The 19,463-nt window shown below is 39.5% G+C and overlaps 4 protein-coding genes across 7 annotated transcripts; 2 read left to right on the top strand and 2 right to left on the bottom strand.

The window, feature by feature from the left end:
• The first annotated feature begins 444 nt into the window (after nt 1-444).
• LOC110858786 (DNA-directed RNA polymerase II subunit RPB1) lies at nt 445-9,177 on the top strand. Of its 2 annotated transcripts, XM_022107670.2 has the most exons (24): nt 445-777; nt 913-1,024; nt 1,185-1,607; nt 1,705-2,034; nt 2,101-2,447; nt 2,635-2,767; nt 2,841-2,965; nt 3,169-3,379; nt 3,474-3,852; nt 3,926-4,224; nt 4,301-5,326; nt 5,438-5,729; nt 5,864-6,309; nt 6,380-6,659; nt 6,740-7,349; nt 7,411-7,452; nt 7,530-7,592; nt 7,662-7,724; nt 7,792-7,875; nt 7,937-8,062; nt 8,139-8,201; nt 8,283-8,333; nt 8,407-8,490; nt 8,575-9,177. In XM_022107670.2, exons 2-24 carry the CDS (start codon nt 941-943, stop codon nt 8,684-8,686), a joined length of 5,673 nt encoding a protein of 1,890 aa, XP_021963362.1. In that variant the 5' UTR covers nt 445-777; nt 913-940; the 3' UTR covers nt 8,687-9,177. The 2 variants fall into 2 exon arrangements, with proteins under 2 accessions (XP_021963362.1, XP_035714876.1); XM_035858983.1 differs by lacking the exons at nt 7,530-7,592; nt 7,662-7,724.
• Nucleotides 9,178-9,337: 160 nt separating this feature from the next.
• On the bottom strand, nt 9,338-11,850 carry LOC110858717 (UDP-glucuronic acid decarboxylase 1). Its single transcript, XM_022107573.2, has 9 exons — nt 11,715-11,850; nt 11,277-11,532; nt 11,137-11,202; nt 10,871-11,073; nt 10,466-10,751; nt 10,086-10,387; nt 9,982-10,007; nt 9,780-9,886; nt 9,338-9,718 (listed from the first exon to the last, which is right to left on the bottom strand). Exons 3-9 carry the CDS (start codon nt 11,198-11,200, stop codon nt 9,429-9,431), a joined length of 1,278 nt encoding a protein of 425 aa, XP_021963265.1. The 5' UTR covers nt 11,201-11,202; nt 11,277-11,532; nt 11,715-11,850; the 3' UTR covers nt 9,338-9,428.
• Nucleotides 11,799-13,875, top strand: LOC110858718 (thymidine kinase 2, mitochondrial). 3 transcript variants are annotated; one of them, XM_022107576.2, is made up of 5 exons: nt 11,799-11,933; nt 12,000-12,055; nt 12,125-12,791; nt 12,897-13,128; nt 13,207-13,875. In XM_022107576.2, the coding sequence occupies exons 3-5, from the start codon at nt 12,148-12,150 to the stop codon at nt 13,573-13,575; spliced, it is 1,245 nt and encodes a 414-aa protein (XP_021963268.1). In that variant the 5' UTR covers nt 11,799-11,933; nt 12,000-12,055; nt 12,125-12,147; the 3' UTR covers nt 13,576-13,875. The 3 variants fall into 3 exon arrangements, with proteins under 3 accessions (XP_021963268.1, XP_021963269.1, XP_035714877.1); XM_022107577.2 differs by having other exon boundaries at nt 11,808-11,933; nt 12,029-12,055; XM_035858984.1 differs by having other exon boundaries at nt 11,851-11,924.
• A 618-nt stretch (nt 13,876-14,493) lies between these two features.
• On the bottom strand, nt 14,494-17,481 carry LOC110858789. Its single transcript, XM_022107672.2, has 6 exons — nt 17,192-17,481; nt 16,646-16,814; nt 16,462-16,577; nt 15,361-15,728; nt 14,872-14,953; nt 14,494-14,811 (listed from the first exon to the last, which is right to left on the bottom strand). Exons 1-6 carry the CDS (start codon nt 17,244-17,246, stop codon nt 14,684-14,686), a joined length of 918 nt encoding a protein of 305 aa, XP_021963364.1. The 5' UTR covers nt 17,247-17,481; the 3' UTR covers nt 14,494-14,683.
• Nucleotides 17,482-19,463: the final 1,982 nt, after the last annotated feature.

Raw genomic sequence — 19,463 nt, 5'->3', positions numbered from 1 at the left:
ATTAAAAATGAAACTATACCACGACATTTGGAGCAATTTGTTAGCTTCGACGATCATGTTACGAATGTTACGAGGCGCAGATAAGCCATAATCAAGGGTATTTAAAATGTGTTTCCAAAATATAAACATGTTTTAAAGTTATCGTGCTAAACCGATCGCCACTGACCATGCCGAACTATGCCGTGTCCATGCTTAACAGTACGAAGCGCCGTTCGCAACTCGCTCTCCAAAAAAACAACTCATTCCCTCGTTTAATTCTTTGTAAAATTGAAAATACTTAATTTTTTGCACAGAGCGCATATATTCTATATAAATTTTTTGCGATAAGTCTTATTGTCCCCGCATGTCACTTATCCATCCATTCAATAATTTGAATAACGTCCTTATGAGCTGGCCTTGGGAGGAGGAGCCAGGCGGCTGCCGGGTATAAAAAGGCTCAGTCAGAGGACGACGCGAGTGAGTGAGGAACTCGCCAATCAAGAGAACCAACGTCTCCTCTTGGCCATTCAGTAAACTAACTAACTTCGCTCCATCATCACGCACTTTCCTTCTCTCCTCTCCACAATTAACTAATTAACCAATTAACTCTTTACAATTAATTACTAAAATAAGTGTCAATCCACCGTTGACAAGACAGGTCACGATAGAAGAAGAAAACCCGCTTCCGGTACTCAACCCGGTCCGGTCGTCGTGGTTGTTTAATATCCGTTGTCGTCGTTTTTGGATCGTTGCACATCCTTCGTCCACTCAACGATAGGCAGGAAGTGGGACACACAGGTAAACTTATACAGCCACTTGAGCTAATTAATTTTGGGATTCAGCAGAATCGATTAAATTGTGCAATTGTTTCCCCTTTATATCCGGCAATAGTAATAATTATGTAATTGTAATTAATTAACTTTCACTCTCTAGATTTGCAACTTTCCCTTGATCCAATACGATGTCGCAATTCACATCAGACTCGCGTGTCCCCCTCCGGACCGTGAAAAAGGTCCAATTTGGTATCCTTTCTCCGGATGAAATCGTAAGTTATTCATTAATTTTTAAACGATCAAAATATTTCAAATTATGAAAAGATGCGTTTTAAAAACGTGATAGTGTTTCGTGTTCAGTTCAGACTTGAATTAATTAATTTCTCCAATTTCTATTAATTAACTAACCTGTTTTTTACCTGTAATTTCCAGCGCCGCATGTCCGTGACGGAGGGTGGGATTCGCTTTCCTGAGATTATGGAAGGTGGTCGGCCTAAGCTTGGTGGGTTGATGGATCCTCGTCAAGGCGTCATCGACCGAAACTCACGCTGTCAGACTTGCGCCGGTGGTCAGACCGAGTGTCCTGGCCATTTTGGTCACATGGACCTCTCAAAGCCCGTCTTCCACTGCGGCTTTCTCACCAAAACGGTCAAAATCCTGCGCTGCGTGTGCTTCTATTGTTCAAAGATGCTCGTGTCCCCGACTCACCCGAAAATGAGGGAGATTGTCCTCAAGACCAAAGGGCAGCCTCGACGCCGTCTCGCCTTCGTCTACGAACTTTGCAAAGGAAAGAGCATCTGCGAGGGGGGTGACGAAATGGATGGCAATCCCGGCGAAGAGGATCCAAATATTAAGGTCAGTCCGCTATCCAACTATAATTTAATTTACAGAAATTAATAATGAACAACGAAATGGTTACATGTTAAACTCCAACTAATTTCCATATATATAGTCAAAGAAGAGTGGTCACGGTGGATGTGGGCGTTATCAGCCGCGTATCCGTAAAATCGGGATCGAACTCTTTGCCGAGTGGAAGCATGTGAACGAGGACGACCAGGAGAAGAAGATGGTTGTCACGGCGGAACGTGTGCTCGAAATCTTCAAACACGTTTCTGACGAGGAGTGCCTTGTGATGGGGATGGATCCCAAGTACGCTCGTCCTGACTGGATGATCATTTCTGTCCTCCCCGTCCCCCCACTTCCCGTTCGTCCCGCTGTCGTCATGTACGGTTCTGCCCGAAACCAGGACGATCTCACCCACAAACTATCCGATATTATTAAGGTTTGATTTAAATTATTTAATTAAAACTTTAGCAGCATTTATTTACTTTGCTTTGCTTTCCATCAGGCGAACAACGAACTTTTGCGCAATGAGCAGTCCGGCGCTGCAGCTCACATTATTGCAGAAAATGTTAAAATGCTCCAATTTCATGTCGCTACTCTCACCGATAACGAAATGCCCGGTCTGCCGCGCGCTATGCAAAAGTCTGGTCGTCCCCTGAAAGCGATCAAGGCGCGGTTGAAGGGAAAGGAGGGCAGAATTCGAGGAAACTTGATGGGAAAACGAGTCGATTTTTCTGCAAGAACGGTCATCACACCAGATCCCAACTTGCGGATTGATCAGGTCGGCGTTCCTCGCAGTATTGCACAGAACTTGACCTTTCCCGAGATCGTGACCCCGTTTAATCTAGATAAGTACGTCGTAAAAACTAATGTCCTTCTCGTGACCTTTATTATTTATAAAATGACGAATTAATTTGATGAATGTTTCATGAATTGTATAACTTACTCCAATTTTTTTCTGATTTTTTTACTCGTAAATTTTAATGATATGCATCTACATGATCTCGACTTGTTTGACCTGTAACCTTTGACCTTGCAGGATGACGGAACTCGTGGCGCGAGGAAATAACCAATATCCTGGCGCAAAGTATATCATCCGGTCGAACGGGGACAGAATTGATTTGCGATTTCATCCGAAATCTTCCGATCTCCATTTACAATTGGGATACCGGGTATTTTTTAAACTACATGTTTAATTAGGTTAATTGATTACGCAAATATTTATGGGTTTATCTCGTCTTTTAGGTCGAACGTCACATTCGAGATGGTGACCTCGTAATTTTCAACCGGCAACCCACTCTTCACAAAATGTCTATGATGGGTCACAGGGTCAAAGTACTACCCTGGTCGACTTTCCGAATGAATTTGAGGTGAGTGGTTTGTAATTTAAAAATCAACATGATTAGCAAACCATTTAAAATGATGAATTACTTTCCTGAGGCAAATTTTGTCAATGAATTGCACAACTTACTCCAATTTTTTTCTGATTACTTGTCAATAAATTGCCCAAAATTATTTCTAACACGCTATCAAGATTTGTAATTAGTTTTTCTGGTTAATTTGCGCATTTCAGTTGCACAACGCCTTACAATGCTGATTTTGACGGCGATGAGATGAATCTACACGTCCCACAGTCAATGGAAACTCGTGCCGAAGTTGAAAATCTGCACATTACCACGCGTCAAATTATCACCCCTCAAGCGAACAAACCCGTCATGGGGATCGTGCAGGACACATTGACCGGGGTGAGGAAGATGACCAAGAGGGACGTCTTCCTGACCAAGGTGATGTCAAGATGTCATACTTCTAAAAATGCAAATTATGCCTAGTTTTAGGAACTTCAAAAATAACATCGTATTTTTGTGCTCTCTTTTTCAGGAACAAATGATGAATTTGCTCATGTTCTTGCCAATTTGGGACGGAAAGATGCCTCAGCCTGCCATCCAGAAGCCGATTCCTCTCTGGACTGGGAAGCAACTTTTCACGCTTATCATTCCCGGAAACGTGAACCTCATCAAAACCCACGCCACACATCCGGACGACGAGGACGACGGTCCGTACAAGTGGATTTCTCCGGGAGATACCAAAGTCATGGTCGAGCATGGCGAACTCATCATGGGAATCCTATGCAAAAAGACGCTCGGAACAAGTGAAGGGTCACTTCTTCACATCTGCTTTACCGAATTAGGTCACGAAGTTGCTGGTCAATTTTACGGCAATATTCAAACTGTCGTAAACAATTGGTTGATGTATGAAGGTGAGTAGTAATTAATTATTGTGTAAATTGAATAGGTGGGGATAATTTATTAACAAAATATACGATTATTTAGGACACTCGATCGGTATTGGGGACACGATTGCAGATCCTCAAACATATCTCGAGATTCAAAAGACGATCAAGAAGGCGAAGGAGGACGTGATTGAGGTTATTCAAAAAGCGCACAACATGGAGCTCGACCCCACTCCTGGTAACACCCTCCGACAAACGTTCGAAAATCAAGTCAACAGGATCCTCAACGACGCTCGTGACAAGACTGGTGGTTCCGCAAAAAAGTCTCTCACAGAGTACAACAACCTCAAAGCTATGGTGGTGGCAGGGTCGAAAGGATCAAACATCAACATTTCCCAGGTATATTAAATAATAAATCTCCGTTCATGAAACGCCAAGGATTAACTCTGAACTGAAGTAACCTTTCTTCTTCAAGGTTATTGCCTGCGTCGGACAACAAAACGTTGAAGGAAAACGAATCCCCTTCGGCTTCCGTAAACGCACCCTACCTCACTTTATCAAAGACGATTACGGTCCTGAGTCCCGTGGCTTCGTTGAAAATTCCTACCTTGCCGGACTGACTCCCTCGGAATTCTACTTTCACGCCATGGGTGGTCGAGAAGGTTTGATTGATACTGCTGTCAAGACCGCAGAAACTGGATATATTCAACGTCGTCTCATCAAAGCTATGGAGTCCGTCATGGTTCACTACGACGGCACGGTGCGAAATTCTGTCGGACAACTGATCCAACTCCGCTACGGAGAGGACGGCCTCTCCGCCGAGAACGTAGAACATCAAAGTCTCCCTACCATTAAACTCTCCAACCGCACGTTCGAGTCTAGATTCAAATTCGACCCCACGAACGAGCGCTACCTCCGCAAACTCTTTAACGAAGAAGTCATGCGAGAAATCATTGGGTCAGGAGATGTCATCTCAGCCGTGGAGAAGGAATGGGCGACTTTGACCTCTGACCGCGCAACGATGAGGGAAATCTTTCCTGCCGGCGACTCGAACGTCGTCCTCCCATGCAACCTCAAAAGAATGATTTGGAACGTACAAAAGATTTTCCACATTGACAAGCGAGCCCCCGTCGATCTCAACCCGATCAAAGTGATTGAAGGTGTGGAAAACCTGTTGAAAAAGTGCGTCATCGTGAAAGGAGAGGATGCTCTCTCGATGCAGGCCAACAACAACGCCACGCTTCTATTCCGCTGCATGGTGAGATCTACGCTGTGCACACGCAAAGTTGCCGAAGAATTTCGCCTGTCGACCGAGGCGTTTGAATGGTTGATTGGTGAGATAGAGACGAGGTTCCAGCAGGCGCAGGCATCTCCCGGGGAGATGGTGGGAGCCTTGGCGGCACAGAGTTTAGGTGAACCGGCGACTCAAATGACGCTCAACACTTTCCATTTTGCTGGAGTCAGTAGTAAAAATGTCACCTTGGGTGTGCCCAGATTAAAGGTGAGACCATTAAATAAAATGTTATCGATTAATTAAAAAATCTCTTGAACCCTTTTTCAAAATTTGTCCGATATAAAAATGTATTCAATTTTTATTTTCTCTTCTTTCCAGGAAATCATCAACATTTCCAAGAAGCCGAAAGCCCCTTCACTCACCGTTTTCTTGAACGGAGCTGCAGCTCGTGACGCCGAGAAGGCCAAAAACGTTCTCTGCCGCTTGGAGCACACAACGCTGCGGAAGGTGACTGCGAACACGGCCATCTATTACGACCCCGACCCACAAAACACTGTCATCGGGGAGGATCAAGAGTTTGTTAATGTCTACTATGAAATGCCTGACTTTGACCCGACCAGAATCTCGCCTTGGCTTCTCCGCATAGAACTCGACCGCAAGAGAATGACTGGTAATTTCGCAATAAAAATTAAATTTCGATTTTGATCGTTTGAAATTTGAAATTGATTTAGAAGTTGCCCATATTTTCTCAAATTTTTCCTATATATGACTAATAATTTACATTATTTCCTCTTCACCCTCCAGATAAGAAACTGACCATGGAACAGATTGCAGAAAAGATCAATGCGGGTTTCGGTGACGATTTGAACTGTATCTTTAACGACGACAATGCTGAGAAACTTGTGCTACGTATTCGTATCATGAACTCGGAGGACGGGTCTAAATTTGGTGGTGCGGGTGACGAGGAGGATTCCGCCGATAAGATGGAGGATGACATGTTCCTTCGCTGCATCGAGGCTAATATGTTGTCAGACATGACGCTGCAGGGGATCGAAGCGATTGGAAAAGTTTACATGCATTTGCCTCAGACCGATTCCAAGAAGAGGATCGTAATCACAGAGACTGGCGAATTTAAACCGATCGCAGAGTGGCTGCTTGAAACGGATGGAACGTCCCTGATGCGAGTCTTGAGTGAAAGGGACGTCGACCCCATCAGAACATATTCTAACGATATTTGTGAAATATTCACGGTAATATTTAGTTGCAATTTTAGCGAAATCTCTTATCGAATTCATGCTTATATTAATAATTTATGTCCAGGTTCTTGGTATCGAAGCGGTTCGAAAATGTGTGGAGAAGGAGATGAACGCCGTTCTCTCCTTTTACGGCCTGTACGTCAATTATCGTCACTTGGCGCTCCTCTGCGACGTTATGACTGCAAAGGGTCACTTGATGGCCATCACACGTCACGGAATCAATCGACAAGATACCGGACCATTGATGAGGTGCTCGTTTGAGGAAACTGTTGACGTCTTGATGGACGCGGCCGCCCACGCTGAGGTTGACCCGATGCGAGGCGTTTCTGAAAACATTATTATGGGTAAGGATCCCAGATTACTTATTGATTATGCAAATTATGAACAAAATCGTCATCATGTTTTTTTTATCAATTTTCCAAAGGACAACTTCCCCGGATGGGTACTGGCTGCTTCGACTTGCTCCTCGACGCTGAAAAGTGCAAGTTCGGTATTGAGCTCCCCACTGGTCCTGGACCCGACGGCGGACTTGGAATGGGTGGTACGTTTTTCGGCTCTGCGTCCACTCCGAGCGCCAACTCACCAATTTCCACGCCCTGGATGTCTGGCGCCACTCCGATGTATGGCGACGTTTGGTCTCCAGGCACAGGAATGACGCCTGGTGGACCTGGGTTCTCACCATCCGCTGCCTCTGACATATCCGGCTTTTCACCTGCTGGAGGTCGTTCGCCTGTCGGGTCACCTGGAAGCCCAGGCAGTGCATTCTACATTCCCGGCAGTCCTGGTGGCGTGTCGCCGAATTATTCTCCCTCATCGCCAGGTTATGGATTGATCTCGTCGCCTGGGATGAGTCCCTCGTCGCCAAATTACTCTCCTGGCGGTGGAGGTGGATCGTACTCTCCTACAAGTCCGATTGGAGGTCATAGTCCGACTTATTCTCCAACGAGTCCGAGCTATTCGCCCCACCAGAGTCCATCTTACTCGCCGACGAGTCCAAGTTACTCACCGACGAGCCCATCCTATTCGCCCACGAGGTACTAATGGCTAAAGTTTATGAAAATTTTCAACCTTTTTATGCTAATTTATTTATTCCAGCCCGAGTTACTCACCCACAAGTCCAAGCTATTCGCCAACGAGGTGAGAGAAATAACATGCAAATTAAATCAAATCATACATTGATGATGTTTTTAATTAATTGTTTCCATTTTTTGCAGTCCATCGTACTCGCCGACGAGCCCGTCTTACTCACCGACCAGTCCGAGCTATTCACCGACCAGGTAAAAAATTAAACTTAATTACAATGTATTCTTGTGATATTCAAACTTAAGTTGTGACATTTTTTGCAGTCCATCGTATTCTCCCACGAGTCCATCATACTCGCCTACGAGCCCATCCTATTCACCAACGAGGTATTAATCTTAACGTTTGTTTAAAATTAAAGTCCATTCATAAATTAATCAATTCGTTCTCTCCTAGCCCAAGTTATTCTCCGACGAGTCCATCTTACTCGCCGACAAGTCCGAGCTATTCACCCTCCAGTCCATCATACTCTCCCACGAGGTAGGAATCCAATTATAATTAATTAGAAAATTCTTATTTCAATTAACTGATGTCTTTGCAGTCCAAGTTATTCGCCAACTAGTCCATCGTACTCTCCCACGAGTCCATCCTACTCTCCGACAAGTCCATCTTATTCGCCATCAAGCCCCAGCTATTCTCCTTCGTCTCCCAATTACAGTCCTTCAAGGTGTGTAACCCAAAAAATGCAACGATCATAACTACAGAAATCAGAAGTAAATAAATAAAAATGCTTATTTTTGCAGTCCGAGCTATTCTCCAACTAGCCCGACTTACTCCCCCAGTTCACCCAATTACAGCCCTTCGAGGTAAGAGTGTGGTCATCATCTCAGCTCTAAAAAAAAATATCGATCTTTTTGCAAATATTTCAAATATATTTTTTCCTGCAGCCCTACTTACAGTCCAACTTCGCCAACTTATTCACCCCGGTATTCTCCAAGGTTTGTAAAAACATTGCACAGATTAAATTCTCTTGAAAAGTGTAAATCTGATCTTGTTCTCATTTTCACGCAGCTCACCTTCGTACTCACCATCCAGTCCGAACTACAGCCCACAGTCTCCTGTCTTGTCTTACTCGCCAACCAGTCCGAGTTACAGGTGAGCTAAATAATCTTAATTCTGCTAATTTTTAACTATAGGTAAAGTATGTCTTATGCTAAATGTGAGCATTTATTGTTCCAGTCCTGCGAGCCCCTCATATTCGCCCAGTTCGCCCACCTACTCTCCCGAAGAGGACGAAAAGAACAAACAGCAGCCCCAACCGGGAGGCAAGAAGGGCAGGAAAAAGAAATAGACAGCAATCATCATCGTTATTGTGGGCAACCCAGTTTTCGACCTATTTGGTCACCTTATTTTTGACAAAATATTGTTATGTCCATTATTACTATTATTGATCCCTCGCTTGCGGACTCTTGATTTTTTCCTAGATAATCTTATTTATTAATTTGTTCTCATTCGATTGATTTATTACTATATTACTATTAATGTTTTATACAAAGTATGTGAAAAGCAAGTGGTTCAGAAGAATCATAATTAATCATAAACCGGAATAAATGAACTGAAAAATAATTAGGTGTTCTTGACATAAAATAAGTTGGATCCCAAGAATAGACTGCAAGTAAATTAGTTAGTAAACAATACAAATTCAACTAATTAATAAGGGTGATGGTTGAAAATATATTTATTATAGTAAATATGTATTTATATTGAATTGATAAATGTGATGGGACTTTTTTATAATATGAGAGAGATGAAATAAAATTCAAAATTAAATGCAATCAAATCTCGAAATCAAAATATGTGTTAATTATCGTCCAGAAATTTAAAATATGCCATATTTCATACTTGCATTTCGCATTTGGTTCATCTGAAATGAGAAATGTGGAAAAAATTCCAATTTCATGCAGCATTTATTTGTGTCATGATAAGCAAATAATACGTATAATAATAACAATCACATTACCAGATTACTTACAATCCGATAATCTATTTATTTCATCACAATTAAACTCACATTTACAATTTAATTTTATACGTCAGCCCCCCTTCTTAACGATTCTGATAACATTGTCCGTGTCATGATAATTGTGTTGCGTGGGGTGGAAGATGTTCCTCTCAGAGTGACTGGACCGCTGCAACTCCTTCCGGAAGTAGGCGATTGTCTTCTCCAGTCCAACGCGTAGGGGAACGACCGGCTCCCATCCCAGCTCTTTCTTGGCCCTCGTGATGTCAGGACGTCTCTTTTGGGGATCGTCTTCCACCGGGGACACGTGCTCAATCTCGCTCTTGGTTCCACCCACAAGGTCACGAATCATGACGGCAAACTCTATCCCACATATTAACGATTTTAGAATTTTATTAAAGAAAATAGAAAATTCCAAAAAAACCTTGGATCGTGTGCTCCTCTGGATTTCCTATATTGATGGGTTGCGTGTAGTTTGAGTTCATTAATGCGATGAGACCGTCCACCAAGTCGGAGACGTACTGAAATGACCTTGAACCAAAGATCCAATGTATTCGAATTGACAGTTTTTAACTGCCTAGTGAATTAATGAATTAGTGAATAAATAGTTTTTCATTATCCATTACCGTGTTTGTGTCCCCGTCCCGTAAATCTGGAAACAAAAAATATTGTCAAACTCTGCACAAATCAATTTATCGCAATTCAAAGAACAAAATTACATAATTGATACCTTGATAGTCTGATTTTGCAAGCTTTGAAGTATAAAATTGGATACGACCCTCCCATCGTTCATATGCATCCGGGGACCGTACGTGTTGAAAATTCGTGCTACTCGGACGTCCACTTTCTCCTGTTTCTGGTACGCGTAGGAGAGCGCCTCCGCGACGCGCTTTCCCTCGTCGTAACAAGCACGTGGTCCGATTGGATTCACGTGCCCCCAGTACTCCTCCCCTTGAGGATGTACTTCCGGATCACCATACACCTCAGATGTCGACGCGATCAGAACCTTTGCCCTCACTCGCTTCCCAAGCCCTGCGCCACAGAAATTTCTGGTTCATTGATTATTTACATAAAATATACTTATTAAAATTATAGTTATGATTTTCTCACCGAGCATATTGATGGTGCCCATCGTGTTTGTTTTGATAGTTTTGACAGGGTTGTGCATGTAGTGAGGGGGTGATGCGGGGGAGGCGAGGTGGTAGATTTCGTCAACCTCGATGTACAGTGGGTTTACGATGTCGTGGTTGATAAGCTCAAAGTTCTCATGACCCATCCACTGCTCCACGTTGCGCTTCCTCCCCGTGAAAAAGTTGTCGGCCACCGAGACCTCGTGACCTTGCAGCATCAAACGGTCCACGAGGTGAGATCCCACAAATCCTGCTCCACCCGTTATCTGCAAATTAATATTGTTTCTTTAATTATACTGAATTCTGTAAAATTATGAGAAACAAACAAGTTGAAAAAAACATGCAGCATCTAAAAATACTTTAAATTTGCCAAGGGCCCCCTCACCAGTATCCTCTTCCTATCCTGGTACGTGAGGAACTTGACTTCTGGGTACTTCTTGACCACGGTTTCCTCCAATTGGGCTATTCGCTCCTCCAATTCTGCCATCCTTAACAACGATGATGACGACATCGACATCTCCCCTTGCGCCCCACAAACACCATCAGCACCTTCGTCGACATCCACATTGTCGGAAGAAGTCGTACTCACTGCGAGATGTTGACATTTTTAGTTAATTTACATGTTATGATTTCACAATTAAACTTTCTCACCGTATCCGTACTGACTCAAATAAATGACTAGAAGAATACTTGTCAATACTTTGTTGTTGCCCATATCTGAAACCAATTATTTGCATGATTATCACCTATCTTATCTTTTTTATTTTATGCAAAATTACACCTACAGTTACCTTCTTTGGATCTGATTGTCTTCGTCAATTATCTTTCAACGTGCCCTAAAGAATCGTGCTACTAAACTATAATAAATTGATAGCGAGTCTGTTGAGTCCCCAGAACAGGAGGGAACAAAGAACAATTACCGTTCTTTTACTTTTTAACCAGGAACAACGAAAAGAACAAATCCTACGACTACTACTGCTACCAAAATTTCCTTGTCCCTGCATGTGTATCCAATTCCAAGCTAGTCAATTCCGAGAGATGTTAAACCTGCGTAATAATAAATAACAATTTAGTACAGTAGTTAAATAAATCATAAAAAATTCAATTTACTTTTTTACTGAGCTCTAAATAAATAGCATTCAATTTAATTTACATAAGCAAACTTCTTTCCCGTTTATGAATTACTAAATAATTTGATGTTTTCTTTGAACTATAAAGTGATTTATTACCAATTTTTGTTCCGTAAACAGGTGATTTTTGAGCACTTTGAATCCTGAAGACCGGAAATCTCTTCTCTCCTTTCCCACCCGGAAATCAGGCGAAGAAGGAGAAAAGCGGTGGGATTCTTGGAGCCAAAACATTGACGTCGCACAAACAAAGAAGCCGGGATCAACACACTTTTTTGTAACCTCGCAATTAATTACAATTACAAGCAACAGGCAATTAAAGTAATATAATTGTAACTTAATTATAGTACGACAATTAGCCAAAGTTTGATTACAATTTGTTTTCAGAATTAACAAGCGTAGCGTTTTTTCTCCAGATTTCGCCCGATTTTCGTCACACAGTTGTAAGGAGACTAATTTTAAAACCTTGATAAAGAATGACAATTATAAAAACCTTTATTCTCCGTCTTTAGGGTCACGATACCGTCTCCAATACATGAACCGTTTTCTCAAATCTCTACACCAATTTACCAAAGTTCATAATTTCGCCATGTCGTCGTCGCCCTTCTCTTCACCCACGAAGCAATCCGTTCCGTCGTCACCCTTCGCCTCACCCTCGAAAAAATCCGTTCCGTCGTCGCCCTTCTCTACACCCACGAAACGATGTGTTCCGTCGACATCTGCAACCCCTCCTCCCCCTTCGTCACCAAGCGTACACGCAATTTTGTCCACTCTCCCACCAACGCCCCCACCACGTTCTCCCGTTTTCACTTATCCTACCTCGTCCCCACAAAAACTATCTCCCCCTTCCCCCAAGAGGAAGCCATACCTCACCATTTCCATCGACGGCAACATCTCTTCCGGAAAATCTACACTCGTCGCCACCCTCAACTCGTTGCTTCCTGCGGAATTTGCATTTGGAGTCGACACGATTCCGGAGCCTCTACAAAAGTGGATCGACGTGGGGGGCAAACACAACCTTCTCGACATGCTCTACAAGGACACGGTCAAGAACAACTTTATCTTCCAGCATTATGTCCAGCTAACTCGCGTCATTGACACCCTCTCCGCCTCACCAGCTCCGGAGGAAGGGCAGATTGGGCGAATTAGGGTGATGGAGAGGTCAATCCAAAATAATAGGTACTTCAGCGTCTTATAAATCGAATTTTGTTCAATTCAATTTTGAGTAATGTTTATGAAATTCATCAAAATTTTGGTAAACTCTGAATACTTTTCTGGTGCCAGGTACTGCTTCTCCGTCCTCGCGGCTCGCCAAGGGACCCTGCATCCTGCCGAGTTTTCTGTAATTGCAGAGTGGTATTCTTGGCTGGCGGCAAACGTGGAGTTGCCGCTTGACCTCATTCTCTATCTGCGTACTGACCCAGCCGTCGTGTTTGAGCGGATGCAGGCACGAGGACGTAGCGAGGAGGCCACCGTTCCTCTTGCTTATCTCTCCGACTTACATGACGCCTACGAGGTCAGCCCACAAAGAATATTTTCTTTAATTTATAATATTTAAAATCCATAATACATATGAGGTATTATGTTTTTACAGGACTGGCTCGTACACGGTAAAATTGAGGAGGAGGACGGCCCACGCACCTACAAGGTCATCGTCATCGACGCCAACCAGTCCAAGTCCGACGTCGCGGAGCAATGTCGTCAAAAAATTTCGGAATTCATTCGGGAAACGATTGCCGAGCGGGCGAAAAAATTAGAGGCAGCAAGTGACGATGCTTTAGAACAGGAAAAGGATGAAAACGACCTGGACACGGCTGACAAACAAGCAGTGGTTGACCTAACAGGGCTGAAGGTTGTAAACGATTGTGAAAATGGGGAGAATTTGGACCCTGTGACGAGTCCCCGTAAAGGTCATGATGCTGTTCTCTCGTCTCCAACCAAGAAACCTAAACTGACCCCTTGAGCGTAATAATTACACCAAAAAAATAAGCATAATTACCAAAACTATGTAATACTTATTAATGAAATAGTTAGCTAACGGCCAAAGTTGCATAATTTTATTATACGTAAAAATTATCTTGTACCCCTCATTTATTAGTTAAATGAATTTCATAATTCTAATTTATACTCTACAACTAACCTGTGCCTTAATTATAAATGTTTACCTCAAAACCAATTAACTAGTTACTCACATGCATTTGTAATTACCACTATAATTAAAATTAGAATTATTAAAATTGAGACATTTTCATACTGAAAAAAACAAGAACGAATACCGCTTCGGTTTCTTTTCACAATTCGCCATGATGATGATTTCACCAACACCACCGCTTTAAAGCGAAGGAAAAATCTCATAAATTTCACCTGGATTTGACTATCAATTTGGCTAGTTTTAGCTTTCATGGCTGGTACATGTAAGATCACGTTGGGATCCGTCCCCAGAAGTATTCTCGTCCTCGATGGGAAATTATGGTATGCAAAATGTGAACGATTTTACAGTTAGAAAATTATTATTAGGAGCGTTACAGAAAGACCTATATAATTTACATTATTGCATACATTTTTTGACAAAATGTGTTTTCGACGTCTAGATTTTACATATTTTCAATTTTTCTTAATTTGCATGCAAATTTATTTCTATGTGTAAGAAGTATTGAGATGATAATTTAAGAAACTATTGATCAGGCCTGCTTTTTTTGTTAATGTTATTTTGAAAAATGGAAGTGAGTGTGTGACTTATTGACGTAAGATAAATCAGTTATCGTATGTAATTTCAGAATAATACAAAATTTTAATGAATAGGTTTTTTTTTGCAATGAATTTTTAATTTTAAACATTAAGGGTCATCATGCTGTAGTAATTTTTTAATAATTGCAGAATATGAAGTTAAATTAAGCAATGAAGCGTACTTAATTTTTATTTAAACGGTGCACAGAATATTTTCTTCCTATGAATTAGGAAATATTGGAACAAGAATGCATGATTAAAGGTTGGTTAATTTTTGGTTTAACACTGAAATAGTTGAATTTAGCCTGAGAAAAACAGAAATATGTAAAATTTACATTATTTTATCAAACTTGGACGAGTAGTGGCCTAGATTTCTGAAGATTGTCCATTTCAGCACGGTATTCGGGATACTTTGCTACTGCCCATTGGAGAAATGCATCGATTTCTGTGGCGTCCAGGGATTCGGGCAAATCTGAGAACAATTAGATTCGTTAGTTGCTTTAAAAATTGAATTTTAGAAATATTTTCATACCTATTTTTTGACATGGAGTTTCCGTTGTAGAGCTTGGTTCGGGACCTCCTGGCCAATTTATGACGTCTGTGAGTGGTGTAACCTGAAAAACGGATGTGAAATGTGAGTACATTTTTTAAAATATGAGTCCACAATTCGTAAAATGTGGATCACAAATTTCTAAAATCACTCGTCAAAATTTTGTAAAATGTGGTTCAAACTTTTGTAAAACATACCTCAAAGATTTGTAAAATATGGATCAAAAGTTTGTGAAATTTCAAAAATTTGTGAAATACAATTTGCGAATTGACTCTGTTTTTTCAACATGGATAAAAATTCGCAAAATTATGTCTAACAAATTTGCAAAATATGCGTGAAAAAAATCTAAAAAAATATTTCTTCTCAAAAATTAATCTAAAACATCAAAAACTCAAAATATGGTTCACAGGGTTTAATTTTTTAAAAACGTGGTTCAAAAATTGTGCAAGATATATATTTTTTCAAACTTACGTCAAATTTGTTCCTCAAAAATGCGTAGACATAGCTGTAGAACAGTTTCACCTGTCCGGAAGGACTTTCATACCCGAAAACCCAGAATGGCATGTGGTCCGCGATTTCGGCGAGGATTGAAGCTTCATATTGTTCCGTGTTGTTGTCGAACATGCCGTCGAAAGAGCCAGAAAGAGAACCATTAACATTACGGAAATGAAATTCTTCTTCGAACGTAAAGTAATTATTTTGGAGGAGGCGAATGTAACCATTTTGGATTTCAAACTTTTCTGAAAATCGGATTTGAAATGGAGTCGAGGAAAGTGACCAAGAATTGCTAGAGGATCCGATAGGAAACCCACCAACGGTTCCGGTTGCGTTATAAGTTCCTGAAAAAAAAATAGAATTAATTTAAATAATTCGGAAAATATTCACGAGTAAATTTGCAAATTTTGCTTTCAAGAAAAAATTTGCATATGACGAGAGAAATCTTTAATCTATTGATGTACTACATAAACTTTCAGAATTGTAAGACATTCAGGAGTAAATCTGTAAACTTTGCATTTCATCAAATTTGTAATTTAAGAAAAAATTACATTGGGTAAAATTATTTTGCATGATTGCACCAAGTTTTAAGAGTACGATTTCTTCTAAAACTGTTTGAACAAATTGCAGCCCATTTGTATATTTTGGTTTTTAGTAATTTTTCTGTCTCAAACTTTGCAGAGTATATTTTTTAGAAATGTTTTAAGTCAGTACCAACATGGGGGGATCATTTTCTATCGTATTCTTAATTTCAGTAAAAAAAATAAGTGTAAATTGTTGAGTTAAAGTGTAATGTATGTAAAATGTGAATGATTTTACAACTACAAAATTAGTAATAAGGGTATTCCCGAACGACCTATTTAATTAACAGATTATTTAACAAATTTTTTGGCCAAATGTGCTTTCGGCGTCTAGATTTTACATATTTTCAATTTCTCTTAATTTGTCGATTTTTTAAATTTTCGACATTTTTTCAGAAATCTATTTGCAAACTTTGTAAGAATTTTTTCAGAAATTTAAAATTACATTGTTTAATCTGCACTTAAATACACCATTACTTACGAAAATCTCACTTACCAGACAAACCCCCCAAATCGAGGAAGAAATAAAAATCGACCAAACTAAAAGGAGTGTTGACCCTTGTGGCGTCCACGTTTTGCACTTCGGAGGAAAGACCGTTTAGTGTAATGTTGCTAAAAATATGACAACAAAATTTCAAAATTGAAATTTATTTATTACCAAATTTTACAAATTTACTGACTTGAGACTTCCGATTAAATTAAAAGTTGATGTCGAAATATCCAAAAGGGTTCGTCGCACGATTGGAATTGTGGGATCTAAGTTTTGTTGGCGAATCCAGGCTGGAAATTCTTGCATTGTGTCATGCAAAAAATTTCGGAGACCTTGATTAAAATCGGTTTGAGCGTGGCCTGTAATTAGTTAAATTAATTTAATTACAGTTAATTATAAACATGAAATTTGCATTTATATAATTGCTTAATAAAATTTCTGGAATTTTTAGATAAATGTCGGTTTTTCACTTGAATGTTTGTAAACTCTGTAAGTTTACAAAATTTCCACTAATTTGCAAAATATGTAACAGGAATTAACAATTAATCAATTAAATATTAACCTTGTAATTTAATCTATTATTTACAAGCAGTCTAGAATCTTTATAAAAAATTTCATAATTTTCACTCGAAAGTTTATAAAAATTTACAAAATTTCTCGTGAATTTGCAAGAAAAATGTCAATCTTAAGGTTTACAAATATCCATGTGAAATCTATTTATCTTTTTTGTACATACCATGCTGCACTAAGACGCCGATTACAAATAAGAAATATTTATTAAATGCCGACATCTTTTAAAAAATCCTTTGATTTAAGAATTACAAATATTGCAATTTGAAAATTTTGAATTTTTTTTTTCAAAAATATTTCCAATATTGTTTCTCTTCTAAATCTTTTCCGTTGACTGGTCTCGTTTTTATTTGGATCGAGGGGTCACCAAGACCGTCATGATTGACGTAATCGATCCAATTTCAAGTTGAAACATGAAACATTACTTTATTATCTCGGACTTATTGCGACATGGATGAAATGTATTTTTAGTGATTGAGAGCTCCTTGAAAATTCCCCATCAACAGTGAACAGTGGCCGCGGATTCGTGGGGACGGAGGGACAATATCCCCAGCGTTATTCGATGTCCCCATCGTCTGCCCATCTTATATAAACCCTGTCCTCCCTTATCCTGCAATGTTAATGCCCCCACATGTCCGCAGGGCTTCCGCGGCTACTGCATATTCGTGCTTATCATCGGTGACGGAATGACAATGACATATGGCAGTCACGTAACAAATAATTTGGTAAGAAATACATATTTATTCTGGTAACAAAATTGTATAGGTGTTGTAAGTGGCTTCAATTTTGTCAAAGTTTACATTAAAATTAAGCGTGGAATCAATTTATAATAAATTTTAAATAATTTTTGTTATGAATATTGTCACAGTTCGGTAATAAATAATGTAGTAACAAATATGTACTTATTATGGTAATAAAATTATATCGCTATACATAGTAGCTTCAATTTTGTCAAAATTGTCATGAAAATCAAATGTGGAGTCAATTTCTAAAATTTTTGTTTGGATGATTAGTATCACGGGTTCCGTAATAAATCATTACGAGCTAGTAGTCATTACCATTTGTTTGCCAAATTATTTGCAAGGCAAACAAATCTCTTTCGTAGAAAAATTTAAGTATTGAATTGTATAGATATAAATATTTACGAATTTGATTTTACTTTCACGCGATGGAGATCTGATAGAAATTGTAAGACATAAGTCTTCTTTCTTTAAAATGTGTTTTCGGCGTAAAAATTTACATTTCTAGTTTTTCTTCGGATTTTTAAAATTGTGAAAATCTTAAAACCTAGCCAGATTATGATATCTGCCTAAATTAATATGATATTTAACTAATATGATAATTATATGATAATTATTGCCTAAATTTCCGAACAATTCTTTGCAATTTTTGTTTCGAAATTAACATCCTGAAGACTATTTGTTTAACTTGGAACCAATTGTTAAGCAATGATTTGATGAGTTTGAAATAATTACAATTTTCGTCAAATCATTACCAGCATGAGGGGTTAGTTTTGTTACCAAATTTTCTAAATGATAGATTTCTATTAGTACTTATCTATAATAGTAGAAAAAACGAAGTGTGAAATTTTTGAGTAAAAGTGTATCGTACGCAAAATGTGAATGATTTCACACGGTGTGCGGATCTTTGCCCCCCATTAAAAGCTACCCATGAAATGCTACCCATTATATGCTACCCGTGATGATTTGCAACCCATGAAATGCTACCCATTATATGCTACCCGAGATGATCTGCCCCCCATTATATCCTACCCCACCCGTTATCACTTTCTTCTTGCAAATTAAACCAAAATGGATACCCCGTTTTGCGTCATAGTGCAACAGCACGGTTATTGTTTATTTAAACAAAATTTTTGTGCTTTGATTCGTTTTTTCAGAATTTATTTTTTGACTGATTTTACGAGATTTTGTGCTTTGATTCGTTTTTTCAGAATTTATTTTTTGACTGATTTTACGAGATTTTGTGCTTTGATTCGTTTTTTCAGAATTTATTATGTGACTAATTTTGTTTAAATAAACAATAACTGTGCTGTTGCACTATGACGCAAAACGGGGTATCCATTTTGGTTTAATTTGCAAGAAGAAAGTAAGAACGGGTGGGGTAGAATATAATGCATATCATCTCTGGTAGCATATAATGGGTAGCATTTCATGGGTTGCAAATCATCACGGGTAGCATATAATGGGTAGCATTTCATGGGTAGCTTTTAATGGGGGGCAAAGATCCGCAAATCATTTCACACACAAGATTAGTACCAAAACCCAAATTAAAATAACCTAATTTACAGAAAGTTTATACTTTTTTTGTCTAATGTGCTTCGGCATCTTGATTTGACATATTTTCAATTTTTCTTAATTTGTTAGACTTAAAATTTTTAAAGTTTTAAAAATTCTCACAAAACTAACTTGAGAGTATTA

This window comes from Folsomia candida, unplaced genomic scaffold (assembly GCF_002217175.1).
Source record: "Folsomia candida strain VU population unplaced genomic scaffold, ASM221717v1 Fcan01_Sc022, whole genome shotgun sequence".
Taxonomy (NCBI): Eukaryota; Metazoa; Arthropoda; class Collembola; order Entomobryomorpha; family Isotomidae; genus Folsomia; species Folsomia candida.
The sequence above is the reverse complement of the archived record's forward strand: the minus strand, read 5'-3'. Positions and strand labels throughout refer to the sequence as shown.